The 13,953-nt window shown below is 35.0% G+C and overlaps 1 protein-coding gene and 1 long non-coding RNA gene across 4 annotated transcripts in view; both read left to right on the top strand.

The window, feature by feature from the left end:
* necab1 (N-terminal EF-hand calcium binding protein 1) overlaps positions 1-13,953 on the top strand; it is a 42,393-nt gene that overhangs the window by 6,552 nt on the left and 21,888 nt on the right. The window contains exons 4-6 of the mRNA XM_017480786.3: positions 985-1,010; positions 1,111-1,208; positions 13,675-13,811. Coding sequence (XP_017336275.1) covers positions 985-1,010; positions 1,111-1,208; positions 13,675-13,811 — 261 coding nt within the window. The remainder of the gene's footprint in view (positions 1-984; positions 1,011-1,110; positions 1,209-13,674; positions 13,812-13,953) is intronic.
* On the top strand, positions 7,739-10,194 carry LOC108272394 (uncharacterized). 3 transcript variants are annotated; one of them, XR_001814062.2, is made up of 5 exons: positions 7,739-7,863; positions 8,066-8,459; positions 8,711-8,873; positions 8,989-9,081; positions 9,474-10,194. It is a non-coding gene; the product is annotated as an uncharacterized LOC108272394 (long non-coding RNA). The 3 variants fall into 3 exon arrangements; XR_001814063.2 differs by having other exon boundaries at positions 8,989-9,098; positions 9,477-10,194; XR_001814061.2 differs by having other exon boundaries at positions 8,989-9,098.

The raw sequence follows: 13,953 nt of genomic DNA, 5'->3' as shown, positions 1-13,953 counted from the left end.
ATCACGGTTTCCATAGCAGCAACTACCGGACTGTTTTGTGGGCACTTTGTAGCAGGGGTTGGATGGGAAGGTGCAGGAAGATTTTTCTTGTAGGATAGAAGGCAAAAAAAAAAAAAAAAAGGACGAAAGGAGTTGTGCCTTTGAGGAAAAACAATAATGTCTGATTTATGGATTTCTCTATTCAAGCTGAGAAATAGAAAAAATAATACGCTGTAATAAGCTAAAGCTTACTACATGAGATGAGGAAGAAATGTGCTTCTTTTTAAAATAAAGGATAAGGATAAATAAATAAATAATTCATTGTTTAGTGAAGAAAACACACTGCAATTATTATTATTTTTTTAAATCGATCAAACCATCTTCAGTAAGCAACCGCTTGGTCCTTAATCGCAAAAATTTATCCTGGTAGCACTGGGCATAAGGCAGGAATACAATACCGACTAGTCAATCCTCCCTCTTCTGTTTGTAGAAGTTTGGAGGAAACCGTAGAACATGTTGGAAACCCATAGACACGGGAAGAACACGCACAATTCTGCATTAACAGTAACGTTAATAGAAAACGTTCTACTGTTCTGTTCAGTGTATTCTTTGTCCTGCACTCATCTCATACGGCTGTGTAGTTGCACTTTATGTAGTCTTGCATACTATAACATAATGTGTTGCACCATGGTCCTGGAGAAGCAAACTTTCATCCCAATGTATACATGCTGTATAGACGAATAACATTAAAAATCCACTTGACGTGACCTCGAGCTCAGGATCAAAACAGGATCCCTGGAGCTGTGAGGCAGCAACACTTATACATTTTAAATGTAATTTTGCAAAATATCCTCTAAGATATGGTGGCAGCCGGTAGTGTTGCCACCTCACAGTTCCAGGCTTGTCTAATGGAAATTGTTTTCTCTGTGCAGTTATTTCATATCATGATGTTTATGAATCTGTGGGCAGTTGAAATAATTGAATGATCTTTTTTTTTTTCTTCAGCAATGTGGACACAGAAGAGCTGTGCGGTAAGAAATTTGAAAGCAACATATTACTAGCATTATTACTAGAGAATAATACAGATCTTTTTGGGAGATTTTCATGTGTCATATTTTGTGTTATTCTTAGCATACTTCTCTCAGCATCTTGGAGAATATGAAAATGTCCTTGCTGCCTTAGAAGACTTGAACGTCTCTATATTGAAGGCTATGGACAAAACCAAAAAGGTGAGTGATTTTCATCCCATGACTTGTTGAAGGTATATGAGTGACAGAAAGCTTAAAAATTTTAAAATGTAAAATTCATAACCAGTACCAAAGCCCTCATCTACCCATAAATCTTTTGTTGCATGCTCATGTTTGTGCTTTTTTTTTCTTTCTTGGTACTAATAAGAGGTTTGTATCTTGTGATAGAAGCTTTATAATTTCTCTGTCAAAGTTGCTTGGGAAATGGAAGATGCCTGTAATTTGACAACCCAGTCAAACCCTGTATGCTGTTTAAAAGATTCTTCTGTCTAACCCTGTGGATTTATTTATTTTTTTTGCTCCTCGGTTACAATTTTCCTCAGTAGACGGCGTTTAATGAAAATCTAATGTGTTTGCTTTTCTCCAAAAAAGACAAATCATGTAGTCATGCTGGATTATTTCTAAGGTGAAGAAAAAAACTCATGAAAGAGGGAACAAAAGTCTGGAACTCATATTGCAGACATGTTAATGCATGTTCATTCTAGTGCTTTGGTTAAAGATGGCACAATTTCCTCACAGTACATTTGTTATAGTAGCTATTTAATGATAATGATTAGTGTGTACATATACTTGAGCACAACAGCCTTCTGGGTTTTTTCCTTCTTTTTATGCAAACAAATTGAACGACTGACCAATCGAGATCAGACAGGCAACTACGGTACATAATTAAGAAAATGTAAATAAAGACATATTTTATACACTCAATTTATTTTATTTCTGTTTACATTTTTATTTTTACTCTAATTATCTTTATAAGTTTCCTGTGAGACACCTTTACATATGAAAGGTGCTATAACAACAACTACAACAACAACAACAACAATAATAATAAGAAGAATAAAATTAATACTACTACTACTACTACTACTACTACTAATAATAATAATATATTGTTATACTTGATAGATTTGTTATGTTTAAACAGTATACTGTTATTGTTTCTTGTAGATTAAAAAATAATAAAGATTTGCATGACTCTTTCTAAAAGATATTTAGGTATAGCTCTACATAAAGGCTATTGATATTCCTTAGACTTATCATATGGCACATTTTTACAAGTATTACTGTAAGAACAATAATAATGCACATAACAGCATCACAACAACAATAACAACAATATAACCCTCATGTTAAATTAAATAGTCCCAGCAGTCTGGTACATATGAACATCAATTTTGGGTTGAATGAACCTCATGTGGTCTGTGAAATGCATGTTACCCATTCATGTTAAGCTGCTATTTTTTTTTTTTTAATTCACTTTGTTTTATCTTCTAGCTGTTAATATAGCTGAGAGATTTCAATTTTTTAAAAATATATAACTTTAGGCTCTAAAATCGTGATTCTTTACCTGTTTTTGTTGTGGCTGCCAGCAGATTCCCTCTGGCAGTTCATGCCATAGCTCCATGAGAGACAGGTAGATTATCATTTTATATATTACAGAACACTGCAGGCTTTTCTCGTTAATGGTGATGAGAATGAAGTGAAAAAACCCTATAAAAGCCAACAGCTTGATACTGTCACACAGTCTTCTCTGCCCACACACACACACACACACACACAAACACACACACACACTGAGAAGCAGGACGCCCTGTGAATCTAGTTGAAACATGGAAGCATGGATTTGTTGTGTCATTTTTTAATATGATTGTTTTAAAACAATTTTAAAATCCGTCTGCAGTTATTTTAATAAGATATCACTTTACAGCAATATAAATATTTTATATTCTGAAGTGATTGGTACATAAACATGTAGTGATAAGGGATGAGGGCATATAGTGCGGTAATTATGCAGTGCTGTTGCCAGCAGTTGGTGGCTCTAATTGGCAAATTTGGAGTGTAGTGAAAATCAACTCACTGCATGTACAATTCACTTTGGAATTGTTTTGTATTACAGGTGATGCAGTTTATTTTTTGTAACATCAAAGACATTATTCTAACCTACATAATAGCACACCTGTGTCAGCAGTTCATTGCAAACAACTGTACACAGCACTGACTAACAGATCAGTAAACCTTCAATCACTCCTTCTTCTAATTATTATATAACGTGATCTTCTCCTTTGATACCTATTTTTTGTTTATTTCCATGCGTAATGATGCTCTTCTATGTATCCTCATTACTGAAACTCTCATTATCCAAGGCTGCATGATGAAAGGCCAGTCTAACAGTTACAGCTGAACTCAGATATAAAGTGTACACTTTAATCACCTTAATGACACTTAGCTGTGTTCAATTATGCCTTTGTTAAGATAACAGATTTGCAGAACATTACCACAGGCCCTGTAGACCTGACATTTTAGAAACGTCTGTGTCTCGGGCAGTGAGTCAGAGTCAAGAGACTAAAAGGTCTTTTGTCATTTCATTGTAGTGACTCAGGTCTGCTATATATAGTTTATTTGTCCATTGAATACTGGATGTGTGCTCTTACTTGCATGGATGCTCTGTCTTAAATAGCATAGAGCAAACAAGTATTTTTTTTTGTAAGCACCATGCCTCCAGGGGCAATTTTAATTATGTAACACATAATATGATAATGGCAAGAACAAGTACATAGATATAGAAAACTGCATGGGGAACTGAGCACTAAACACCAGCTACATGGTTTCTTCAAGCATTCTTGAAATAGTTAAGGGTTCTTAGCTTCCTAAACTGGTTCTGCTTGGAACACTTTGTCATGGGGAAACACTTGTATCAGTGTCCTATATCAAACCTTTAAGAGGTTTTCCCAGACCCCCTAAATGTATGTTTTTAAATTGAATCTCTTTAGTGTACACAGAATAACTGGAGCTGCAACGGTATAAGCGAGACATAATTAACGGTCAGTGCACGAAGAAGACCATCAGAAGACATATACGAATGTGACAGCATATTAAGTAAAGAATAAAACATGACAAGGCATGCCGTTATAGGTAAATAATCAACAACAGGGTGGTATGATGAGGCCTGACTTAGTAAGTGGAGTTTATATAAACAAGAAGTGTCTTTGTGTTCTTATACCAGTGTTCTTATACCAAATCCTTCAAACCTTGTGTCCAGCTAGTATCGCTGGCAAAGATCCCACAACAACATGCCATACTTTTTATTTTATTTTATCCATTTATAGTTATATTTAATGCTGTGGAATATCCTTAATTCCAGTTCATTCCGGTTATAGCAGCTGTACACTGTTTTTCACTCATCTGGCTTACCTTTACAGCTTTACCTGACACTGAAGGCTCCTTCTAAAACTGTCCAATAAACATCTTTTCACCATATCAACTATTACACACATTTTTAAACATGTTTATGTTGAGCATCAACAATACAAGTCCACGTGTAAGTTGTTACTATAGGAATGATAACAGTAGCTGCTGTTATAGAAGCTGAACCAACACATTCTGACCAATCAGAATGCAACAGCACTATTGTATGAGAATATACTGTATATAATTAAATTAAATAAACATATACAATTACTGCAATATTGGAATAATATAATAAGCCCACATTCAATTAGACAAAATACTGTGAATTTGAGCAAGCAATAGGAAGTAACATTTTGATAGCGGAAGTGATTGGGGGAAGAAAGAATTTTGCCTGTAACAATTAGAACCACTTGTATGCTTAGTTAACACCTTAGTGTTACACCAAGTCTCAAATTACTAGACAGTTATTCACACTAAAGCATATTATTCAGTAACTACAGTTAAACTCATAGGAAAGGGATGTAGTCATGTGAGGGAGGAATGTAAATCCGGATCTGCTGATGGATATCCAGAGTTTAAGGGGTTAATTTTTTTTGTTGATAACATTTCTGAATGATAAAAGGCTGTATATAGATGATCTATTAATTGCAATCCAAAGGCAACTGAATATAAATGCACAGCATTTTCAGTGTTCCAATACTAGCAGTTATAATGCATAATAGGGGTCAAGCACAAGCAATCATGGGTCAAAACAAAAAGAAATCTTTATGAATAAGAATTTGACTCGTAGTATTAGACCAGAAAATGACAAGGACACATGATTACAATGCTCAGAATCTCAATGTAACACATAAGAACTAGGTGTGAACATTAATCACGAGTGTTTAGTTTAGTTGGAAAAGCAGTGAGTAAAATGAAAATGAAACAACAAATGTTCATGTCAAACACGAGATATTAAAATGCTTTGTTCACACTGTAACTGGAGTAACACTTTAGGATCATGTTGTGAAAATCTAGTTTAGACAGCAAATGAGAGGGAAAAAAACCCACCCCTCATCTTCTGTGGGCTAGGTGAGTGTATTGAAAAGAATGACTCCAAACTACAGCAATATCTAGAATTAAATTATATACAGAGAAACAGAAATTACAGATGGTGGACGATACTTGGGAAACACTAACCCAATCATTGCTCAATAGACAAAACCCTGAGGAACAAGGATATTTTCCTGCCAGTAATCATAAGTTATTAGAGGAGATCATTACAAAGATATGTTGATTGAATCATGGCTCAGTAGGGGAGGCCCTCTGGACAAAGAGAGACGATAGTAATATTGCAGAAGATTGAAAAAATTGTTAGCTGAAGCTAACCATCACAGTGTAAGCTGTGATGGAGATGGTTTGAATGGGTTTTTAACTAACCAAGTGAGCCATGCTGAAGTGAACGCAACCTTAATTATCAACAATATATAAGGAAAGGCAAAGCTAGCTGGCTAGCTAACTTTGCCAAATGCTCTTTGGGTTTCAGTAGTTTGATAGGTTTGTTAGCTAGCTAGCTAGCTGATGTCCATTCAGATATGTTGCTAGCTACCCAGCAAACACAAACGCGCTTTTGACAAAGTCAAGTCAACCCCCGCCGTTTAAATGAAAGCTACAGTTAGTCAAAAAGAGGCTTGATCATGACGAAAAAAAATCATCGACGTCGAATATACATAGAAAAGAAGCTTAAACAATGTTAACATTCTTGAAACGCTATATTACTTTGAAATTATGCGGGGAAAAAACAACAAACTGATTATTGAAGTTACTGCTGTGTAATTTCAAAGAAATATATCTAGAGGTCATTGTTCTTTGTTCACTAAGATTTATTTTTATTTAAATTTTTACGGGAATACGAAATCTCTTGCATACGAAACTGCACATGCGAAACCAATCATACGAAGCAAAGCACGCGCATGCGCAGATATCGTCCCTAAACCATTTTGGATTTCATTGTACACATAGGTTATATCTTGAACTGGTATGTTTGCCTTATATATGAATGGATTGTTAAGTAGATTGTACTCTAGGCATTTCCATGACGTGTAAAAATGTTGTTTATTTTATACACCTGAATAAAAGATTCTGAATTCGCAATCCCTTCGTTGCTAATATGCGGTCGAAATCGCGTTTAATAAATACGTGTAGGTGTGGCGCTGAGAGTTGCCCCTCCCCCACAGGGAAAACTACATCTTCCCGCTGGAGTTCATTCTCTCTCTCACAGCTTCATCTGAGTGGAGCAGCAGAGCTGGGCACTAACTCAAGGCAAGTAATGTCCCCCCCCTTATGTTCACACATAGTTATAAATCTGTTATGTAGTCTAATTAAATTAAATCGTTAAACAGCGCTTCAGCTATACGGTTTAAAGAGAAGACAGCTAACTAGCGGTTAGCCCTAAGATTAAATCTACCAAAAACTATTTAAGCTGTGATGTAGAGAATAGATACTTCTTTTGAGTAAAATAGATACTTCTTTTGAGTAAAATCTAACATGTTAAAGTTCAAGGCTCAAGGTTTACTTCTTTCTGTGGTCCTTTTTGTTTTTATTTTAACACCCATCTCCCCACAACAATGTTAGCTTTCTAGCTAACAAGCTACTAAACAGATTAGTTTAGGACAGCATGAATTTTAGCTAACATGAGCTTAAAATTGACATTTCGTCTTTAAATCACAGCATTTTGTCTGAAGTTGTAAATAGCTGATTTTTTGTATGCTTTTTAAAGTTCTCAGTGAACATATTAACACTAGCTTGCTGCTAGCTGAAGTTCAGTCGGTTAGTTACACAAGATGGCGCTCTCTGGGCTACCTCAGGGGCTACGAGCGCGCGCGTTACTGCTGCGGTTCAGCGCCGCTTTCTGAGAGAAGTGTTTTATGTGACTTGTTAAGAAGTTGTCTGTCATCAGAATGAGCGTTTTAACCGTTTAACAGAGAAGGTTTTCTTACCAAATATATTAAATCAGCTGTTCACTTTATTGCTGTGTGCCTCAGTGTGTTAATTCTGAGGGGTATAATTCAGAAAAACTTTTTTCATGTGTTTCCAGTCGATGCTAAGCAAGCTCGCTGGCTAAGTAAGACCTGAAGACACAGTTAAATAAAAATAATTTTAGCATTATTACGTGTGTAAACTTAGGATTTTAAAATTCTGCAGCACTTTGATGTTGATTTAAAACCCTTTTTTATTGTGTTCTTACTGGACTTGTCTTGTGTAGCTGTACTCGTACATTTAATCTGTGTATTGTTAACTTTTGCTTTTTACTGATTTTTGTGGTGCATTGTGGGTTTTTTGTTAGGGAGCGAACAGTCCAGTGCACTGAAAGAATTTTGAGACAGACCTTAAAACGGCCAACTCTCTGAACAGTGTCCTGAATTACTGAACTAGGGAGCTGGAAGTTGAAAGCTTCACATCACTGAAGGTGAGTTCATCTGAAACTTACCACCTGAGCTGCTCAGTTAATAGGTTAGTGGAGATTGTGGAGTCATGGATCTCTGTATTTTTCTTCCAGTGTCCTTATTCTCAATTCTTATTTTCAATTAAAGATTCCTAGGTAAATTCTTCAGTAACTATTTTTGCATGACGTATTTTTATTTGAGCATGGCACTAATCCGATTTTTCAGGGTCAGGTCATCTCCAATATGGACCAGCGCAAATGTAGACGATCTCTGTATAAAAGTTGCTGGGCTAAAAACAAGCGTGTCCTACTATGAAGTGAGCGTGAGAGGGAACTCCTCCAACTGGAAACTCTTGTCCAAAATGTCTCAGCAAGTCGTCAGGACAGTAGATGTGTGTCTCCATCAGAAACTTCCTCCCAAGGTCTATCCGTTGTTGTTGTTAATGACATCAGCTCGGATTCAGATGTGTCATTGGACCCCATCAATAATCGTATCACTTGGGATGGTATCATTGATGAGCCAGAAGAAATTATATCATCGTCATCTGATGAAGAGATGGAGGGAGTTAGAGGATCTCGATGAACAACTGAAGAATATTGAAAAACTTCGCAACTGTTTTGTAAGTCATCCTTATTACTGTTCACCCGGAGTTTGACTCTGAATAATAATAATAATAATAATAATAATAATAATAAATCTCAGAATAATAAATCTATGTTTACATGAACTGAAGTTTTTGATCATAATATCAATATTGTCATACAATCCAATGTGAATAAATGATGGAATTGTATCTTATGTTGGACCATGTTGGTATGTTGGTATTATGTTGGTATTCCAGAGATTTTTTTTTATTTGAATTTCTTGTAGCGTGCTTACTTGAAGACAATGAGGGGGAGCAGCATTGGAGAGACAGTTCGCTCCATTCTCCGAAGAATCGGGGAGAACAGCCTGTGAAGTATGTTTTTGTTGAAAGGGTCAAAAGGTGGGAAGCTGGCTTTGACTGATCATGAAGTGTATCACCTTGTACACTGTGAGTATGAAGGATAAAAAATGTATATATGACTGTATATGCCTCTTTTTGAAATTGGACATTTTTTGTTATTGCATTCCAAGGCTGAATGTTTTTGTTGATATTCATGTTACAGATATTGCCGAACAAGCCCATGGACGTGAATATACTGTTGCCAGTTGCAGAGAGGCCATCGGCAGCTACCTAAAAAATGCCCCAGCCGGGAAAGGTGGCAAGAAACATACCGTGAGTATTTACAATTAAGTCTATAATTTAAATCTACTTCTGTGATTCTTTTTCTTTTCTCATTCATACAAATGTGCCATTGTGCAACACTGTTGACTGATTCATTAGTTTTTATCCTTTTGAAAACCTTTCCACTATGCATATAACTGAAAGTGCATACATACTCCAAACCTTTTGTGAATATTGATGATTGATTTGTAGGTTTCAAATTATGAGTGAATTGTGGTTCACTTTCTTGCGTTCAGGAATGTGTAGCTAATGTCTGTAGTTTACTGATTCCGAAATTGTTGGTTCAGACTGCATCATATAGTACATGTGTATATACACCAATGAAATAAAATGCCATATATTCAGATATCCACTGTCTGTTCACAGCAGAGCAACGTGGGATCTCGAGTGCGTCCTACAAGAATTGGGCGTGAGTCCAGTTCAGATTCAATTTTGGAATCTCATTCCTCTCCCTCGCGTGACAGCCTCCAAACAGTACAATTCTAATGAGCTTGTATATACTGAGAATTCCTTTGGGTTTGATGTCTGATTTAATAAATTGTTTTCTTTGATTAGCAATACATGGTATATCTGGCTGTTTTGTGTTACAATATTAAATGTCATTTTTCAGCTTTACTTTGTCTGCATTTACTAAAATTCATGCATATTTATTAAAAATATTCAGTTTGTTAAACTACATCATTGTTGTCTGTCATTCATAAGATTCGTCATGGGAATTCCATGGGCCAGAATATAACATCCACATTATTGAAGCAGTTTAATTACTAATTTTTTAAAGCATGCGGTATGTCATATGCTTTAATTGTATCTTGCCTCATAATGTTGGAAAATGAGGACGTCCTCTATAATTTCTTGATAAGTACACAAGTACTTGTGTACTTTTCAAGAAATTATAGGTACAAAAAGGATTACACATATCTGATTAGAAAAAATTGCATTGTATGGTGTGTAACTGTATAAATATTTGTGTAGTGTATTTACACCACATTATGAAGTGTATACAGCCAATTACAAAATACTATATGCATGTGTATCATTGAGCATATATTGGTATATGAATTATTAAAATCTGATTAATATCTTGCAATGCTGGAATCAAAAACCGGAACTATACATAATATTTTCTCTTAAATCTGACTGACCACATATCCCCCTTTTTCAGTGTATCCTGAATATTATCTGTAAGATTTTAAACTTTTAAGCTTTTAAACATATTTAATCCAACAGGCAATCGCTATCGAATATCTGACTGACATCTTATGTTTAATTCAGAGCTTTCACAGTGTTAAACATCAAAAGATTTGAATGTTGAACTGTGAAATGCTGATAGCTCCATGGGATTTTGTTTGCATAATCTGCATATCATTATTTGTTTCCTTTGAAGCATTTAAAATGAAAGTCTGTGTTCACTGTCTCAGACACTGCTAAGCATTTGGTGTCTGAAGCCTAGACTTTTGGCTGGAAACTGCTTTATTTTTGATTGGGTCTTGAAATTGAATGATTTAATATGGGCAAAAACTATTTTAATTGGCTAAGTCTTCTGGGGTTACATAGATTATTTTTTTATTCTGTAATGCTAATCAAATAAAATGTAGCAAAGTTGTATATTTTATTTAAAAAATATATAAACAAACTCAAGCACATATATAACACATGCAGCGAATGTGTTAAAATCTGGTTAAGCCATCTCCTGGAAAGAATGGCTGATGCTCGACCTGTAATGTCTAATAAGATTATTGGACCACTTCATCATGCAGAACATTACAGACTTCTTATTATTCTTACTACAGCTTTTCAGTAGGGTTCAAATCCAGAGAATGACACAGCTACTGAAAAAACATTGATATATATGTGTATGTGTGTGTATGTGTGTATATATATATATATATGTATATATATATATATATATGTATATATATATATATATGTATATATATATATATGTATATATATATATATATATATATATGTATATATATATATATATATATATATATGTGTGTGTATATATAATGTATATATATAATGTATGTATATTATTTTTTTAATTTCTGTATTGATTAAAATGCATGTTTGGAGTTAATACCTTCCATCTGTAACCAAGTCTTAATCTCTTGGCAGAGGCAAGTGATTGGGCTAAAATATCCTGGTTATTGCTAGAGTTCATGCTGTACCAGTCTTCTCAGTAACACCTTGACTACTGGATGCCAAACACAGTGTTCATGACTAAAGAGTGTACTATCAATGTTACCAAAATATCGTTATCTTTATCAAAGGATTAATTGTGTGTGTAATATTTATTTTGCACAATCGATTTGGCTCATTTAATTTTTTTATTTTATTTATTTATTTTTTTTTATAAAGGGTGTGATTAATTCTGGAGCTTACATTAATTCTCTAAAAGCTGCAAGAAACCACATATAATGATTTGTATGTGCTGCAACTATCTCCTGAGAACCTCTCCTAAGCAGTCATAATAATGATGAGGATACAAGGTACTATCCAATTAAAAAGTGGGAATAGTCATCTTATGCATATGTTCCAGTGAGGTGCTTTGTAGAAAACACCGGCCTAACACAGACCCATGGGGGAGATGATGCTTTCTCTTGACGAAAATAGCTGCAGGTGATAGAGGTCTGGGCTGCTGGGACTCACAGCTGGCCTCTTAAAGGTCATCTCTCTGTCTCTGTCTTTACAAACCCTATTCATTCTGCTTTGATCTCACCTCTCAAAACATGCAGGAGGGCAAATGTCTGTCACAATTGTCTGTGGTATTCATGTTAGATGCAAATTTGTAAAAAGAAATGAGTGGAGATTTTATTACATGCTTTATCACTGGGCAGGTGTCATGTGTTAATATTAATATTAGAAAACATTTGGCAACTGATTTATTGATGGCATCTTGGAAAATTCTGTGTTGTCATTCGGTTTTGAGCTGATCATCTTTAACCTTAGTCTTGTAGATGGTAGCATCTGCTTTATGTATAAGGTTCATTCTACCCATTTGGTGCAAATTTAATTGGTAATGTGGGAAAGTGGCAAATTTGTGGTAAATCCTTTACACTTATTTTTCACCTTAGTGTTGGACAGTATCTAAACTTATAAAATGATTTAGCAGACACAACATTTTTTAAAATGTATTTTCACAATTTTACATAACCTCCGACAACGACACATGACAGAAAAATACGAATAAAAACCTACAAATATACCAAACAATGTTTCAAACTTTCAGCTTTGAAAAACTAATTGTTTATTGTTGTATTTCTGGGTGACAGTTTAGCTGCCAAATCATTTTCTAATATGTTTTTATCCCTATTAGGCTTTAATTTATATAATTCTTTGAAAATCAATTTAACATTTCTAATAAAATGAAATGAAATTTGTGTTAAAATGACAAAATGTCAAAGGTTGAATATATCAAATATATGAAAATATCAAATTCATATAGTGTGTTTTAGTAGAGACTTTTCTGTTGTGACCTAAATTTAACAAAACCTACTGCTTTTAGAAGATTCTTTAATAAACTTAAATCTTCTATGATGCTTTTGTCTTGCGTCTCTATTGCCTTATGTTGGGTCCGGTGCTTTGCTTTAAGAGTTTGCTTTTTTTTTTTTTTTTTTTTTTTTTTTTTTTTTTTTTTTTTTTTTTGAGTTTTGGTGTTAGCATAATAAATTGGGGACAAGATATTTAAAAAAAAACCCCAAGATGACAAGAGTAGGACAAGAGTGTTATTCAAGACAACCCAGCCTGCAAATAACACAGAGCTTTAGAGTTCTACTTTTAGTATATTGAGCTTGAGACAAATCCCAATGAAAATTGATTAAGAGACGGCTCCTTGTTGTTCAAGTGTTCAGTTCTTGACACAGTTTTGATCTGCCATATCTATTTAATTGATGCGTGACCTTGGTGAGCACACAGCCTCCACCTCCACAATAAGATACCTGATTGAAATATCCACTTGGGGCTTAGAGCCTTGGCACCAGGTGTTTGTGCTAATTTCAACTTGATGCATTCAACTTACAATGCTTTTTTGTGTTTTTTTTTCTTTCTTCAATTTTACGCTGCAGACTGGTGGGAGTCATGTTTGATCAATGCGCTAAAAAGCCTTCTTTAGAATTAAAATAAAAAGAGAAAGAAGGTGCTCAATCAGTCACTTCATCCCTGTGTTAGCAAGTGAGTGTAGTTGAGTCTGGTTATTAAAACAGTGTAGAATTCAGGTAGGAATTTATTTCACAGCTCTTTAACTTTGGTGTATTAGTTAAAAGTGGTGATGCGGTTACAGTTGTAAAAATCTTAAAACTGATTTTTTTTTTTCCAGAAAAGGCTATATGATGGACAAAACAATTGTCTTTTATCAACTAAAGTGAATCCACACTTGGTATGCAAAACCCTTAAACTCAGGAAACCACACATTCCCAACCACTAATAAAATGAATGTAACATAACTAATAAGTCATCTAATAAATTTTGCAACTCCCTGCCCTCTTGCCATCCAATTGACAGAACCTTGGTGGAGGTGGAGAGAGGAGTTATAAACTATGAACTCTTTTCCTCTGACATGCAGGATTACCAGGAGGCCACACACCTGCAGCAGTTTGTGACTCGGTTTCTGCTGAAGGAGACAACGAGCCAGCTGCAGTCTCTTCAGAGCTCGCTGGAGTGTGCCATGGAGACCACAGCTGAGCAGACACGGCAGGAAAGGCAAGAGTTCAGATTTTACACTCACTCTGATACTCAATGTACAGCAACTACAGCACATCAGTAAGCACATATTCACAACAATTAAGGAGTAAAGCATGACAGATGTGCGGTTATTGAAAAATAATTTACCGGGGGAGGGGGG

The sequence above is a fragment of the Ictalurus punctatus genome, chromosome 12, assembly GCF_001660625.3.
Source record: "Ictalurus punctatus breed USDA103 chromosome 12, Coco_2.0, whole genome shotgun sequence".
NCBI lineage: Eukaryota > Metazoa > Chordata > Actinopteri > Siluriformes > Ictaluridae > Ictalurus > Ictalurus punctatus.
Note: the sequence above shows the minus strand (reverse complement) of the source record. Positions and strands in the feature narration are given on the sequence as shown.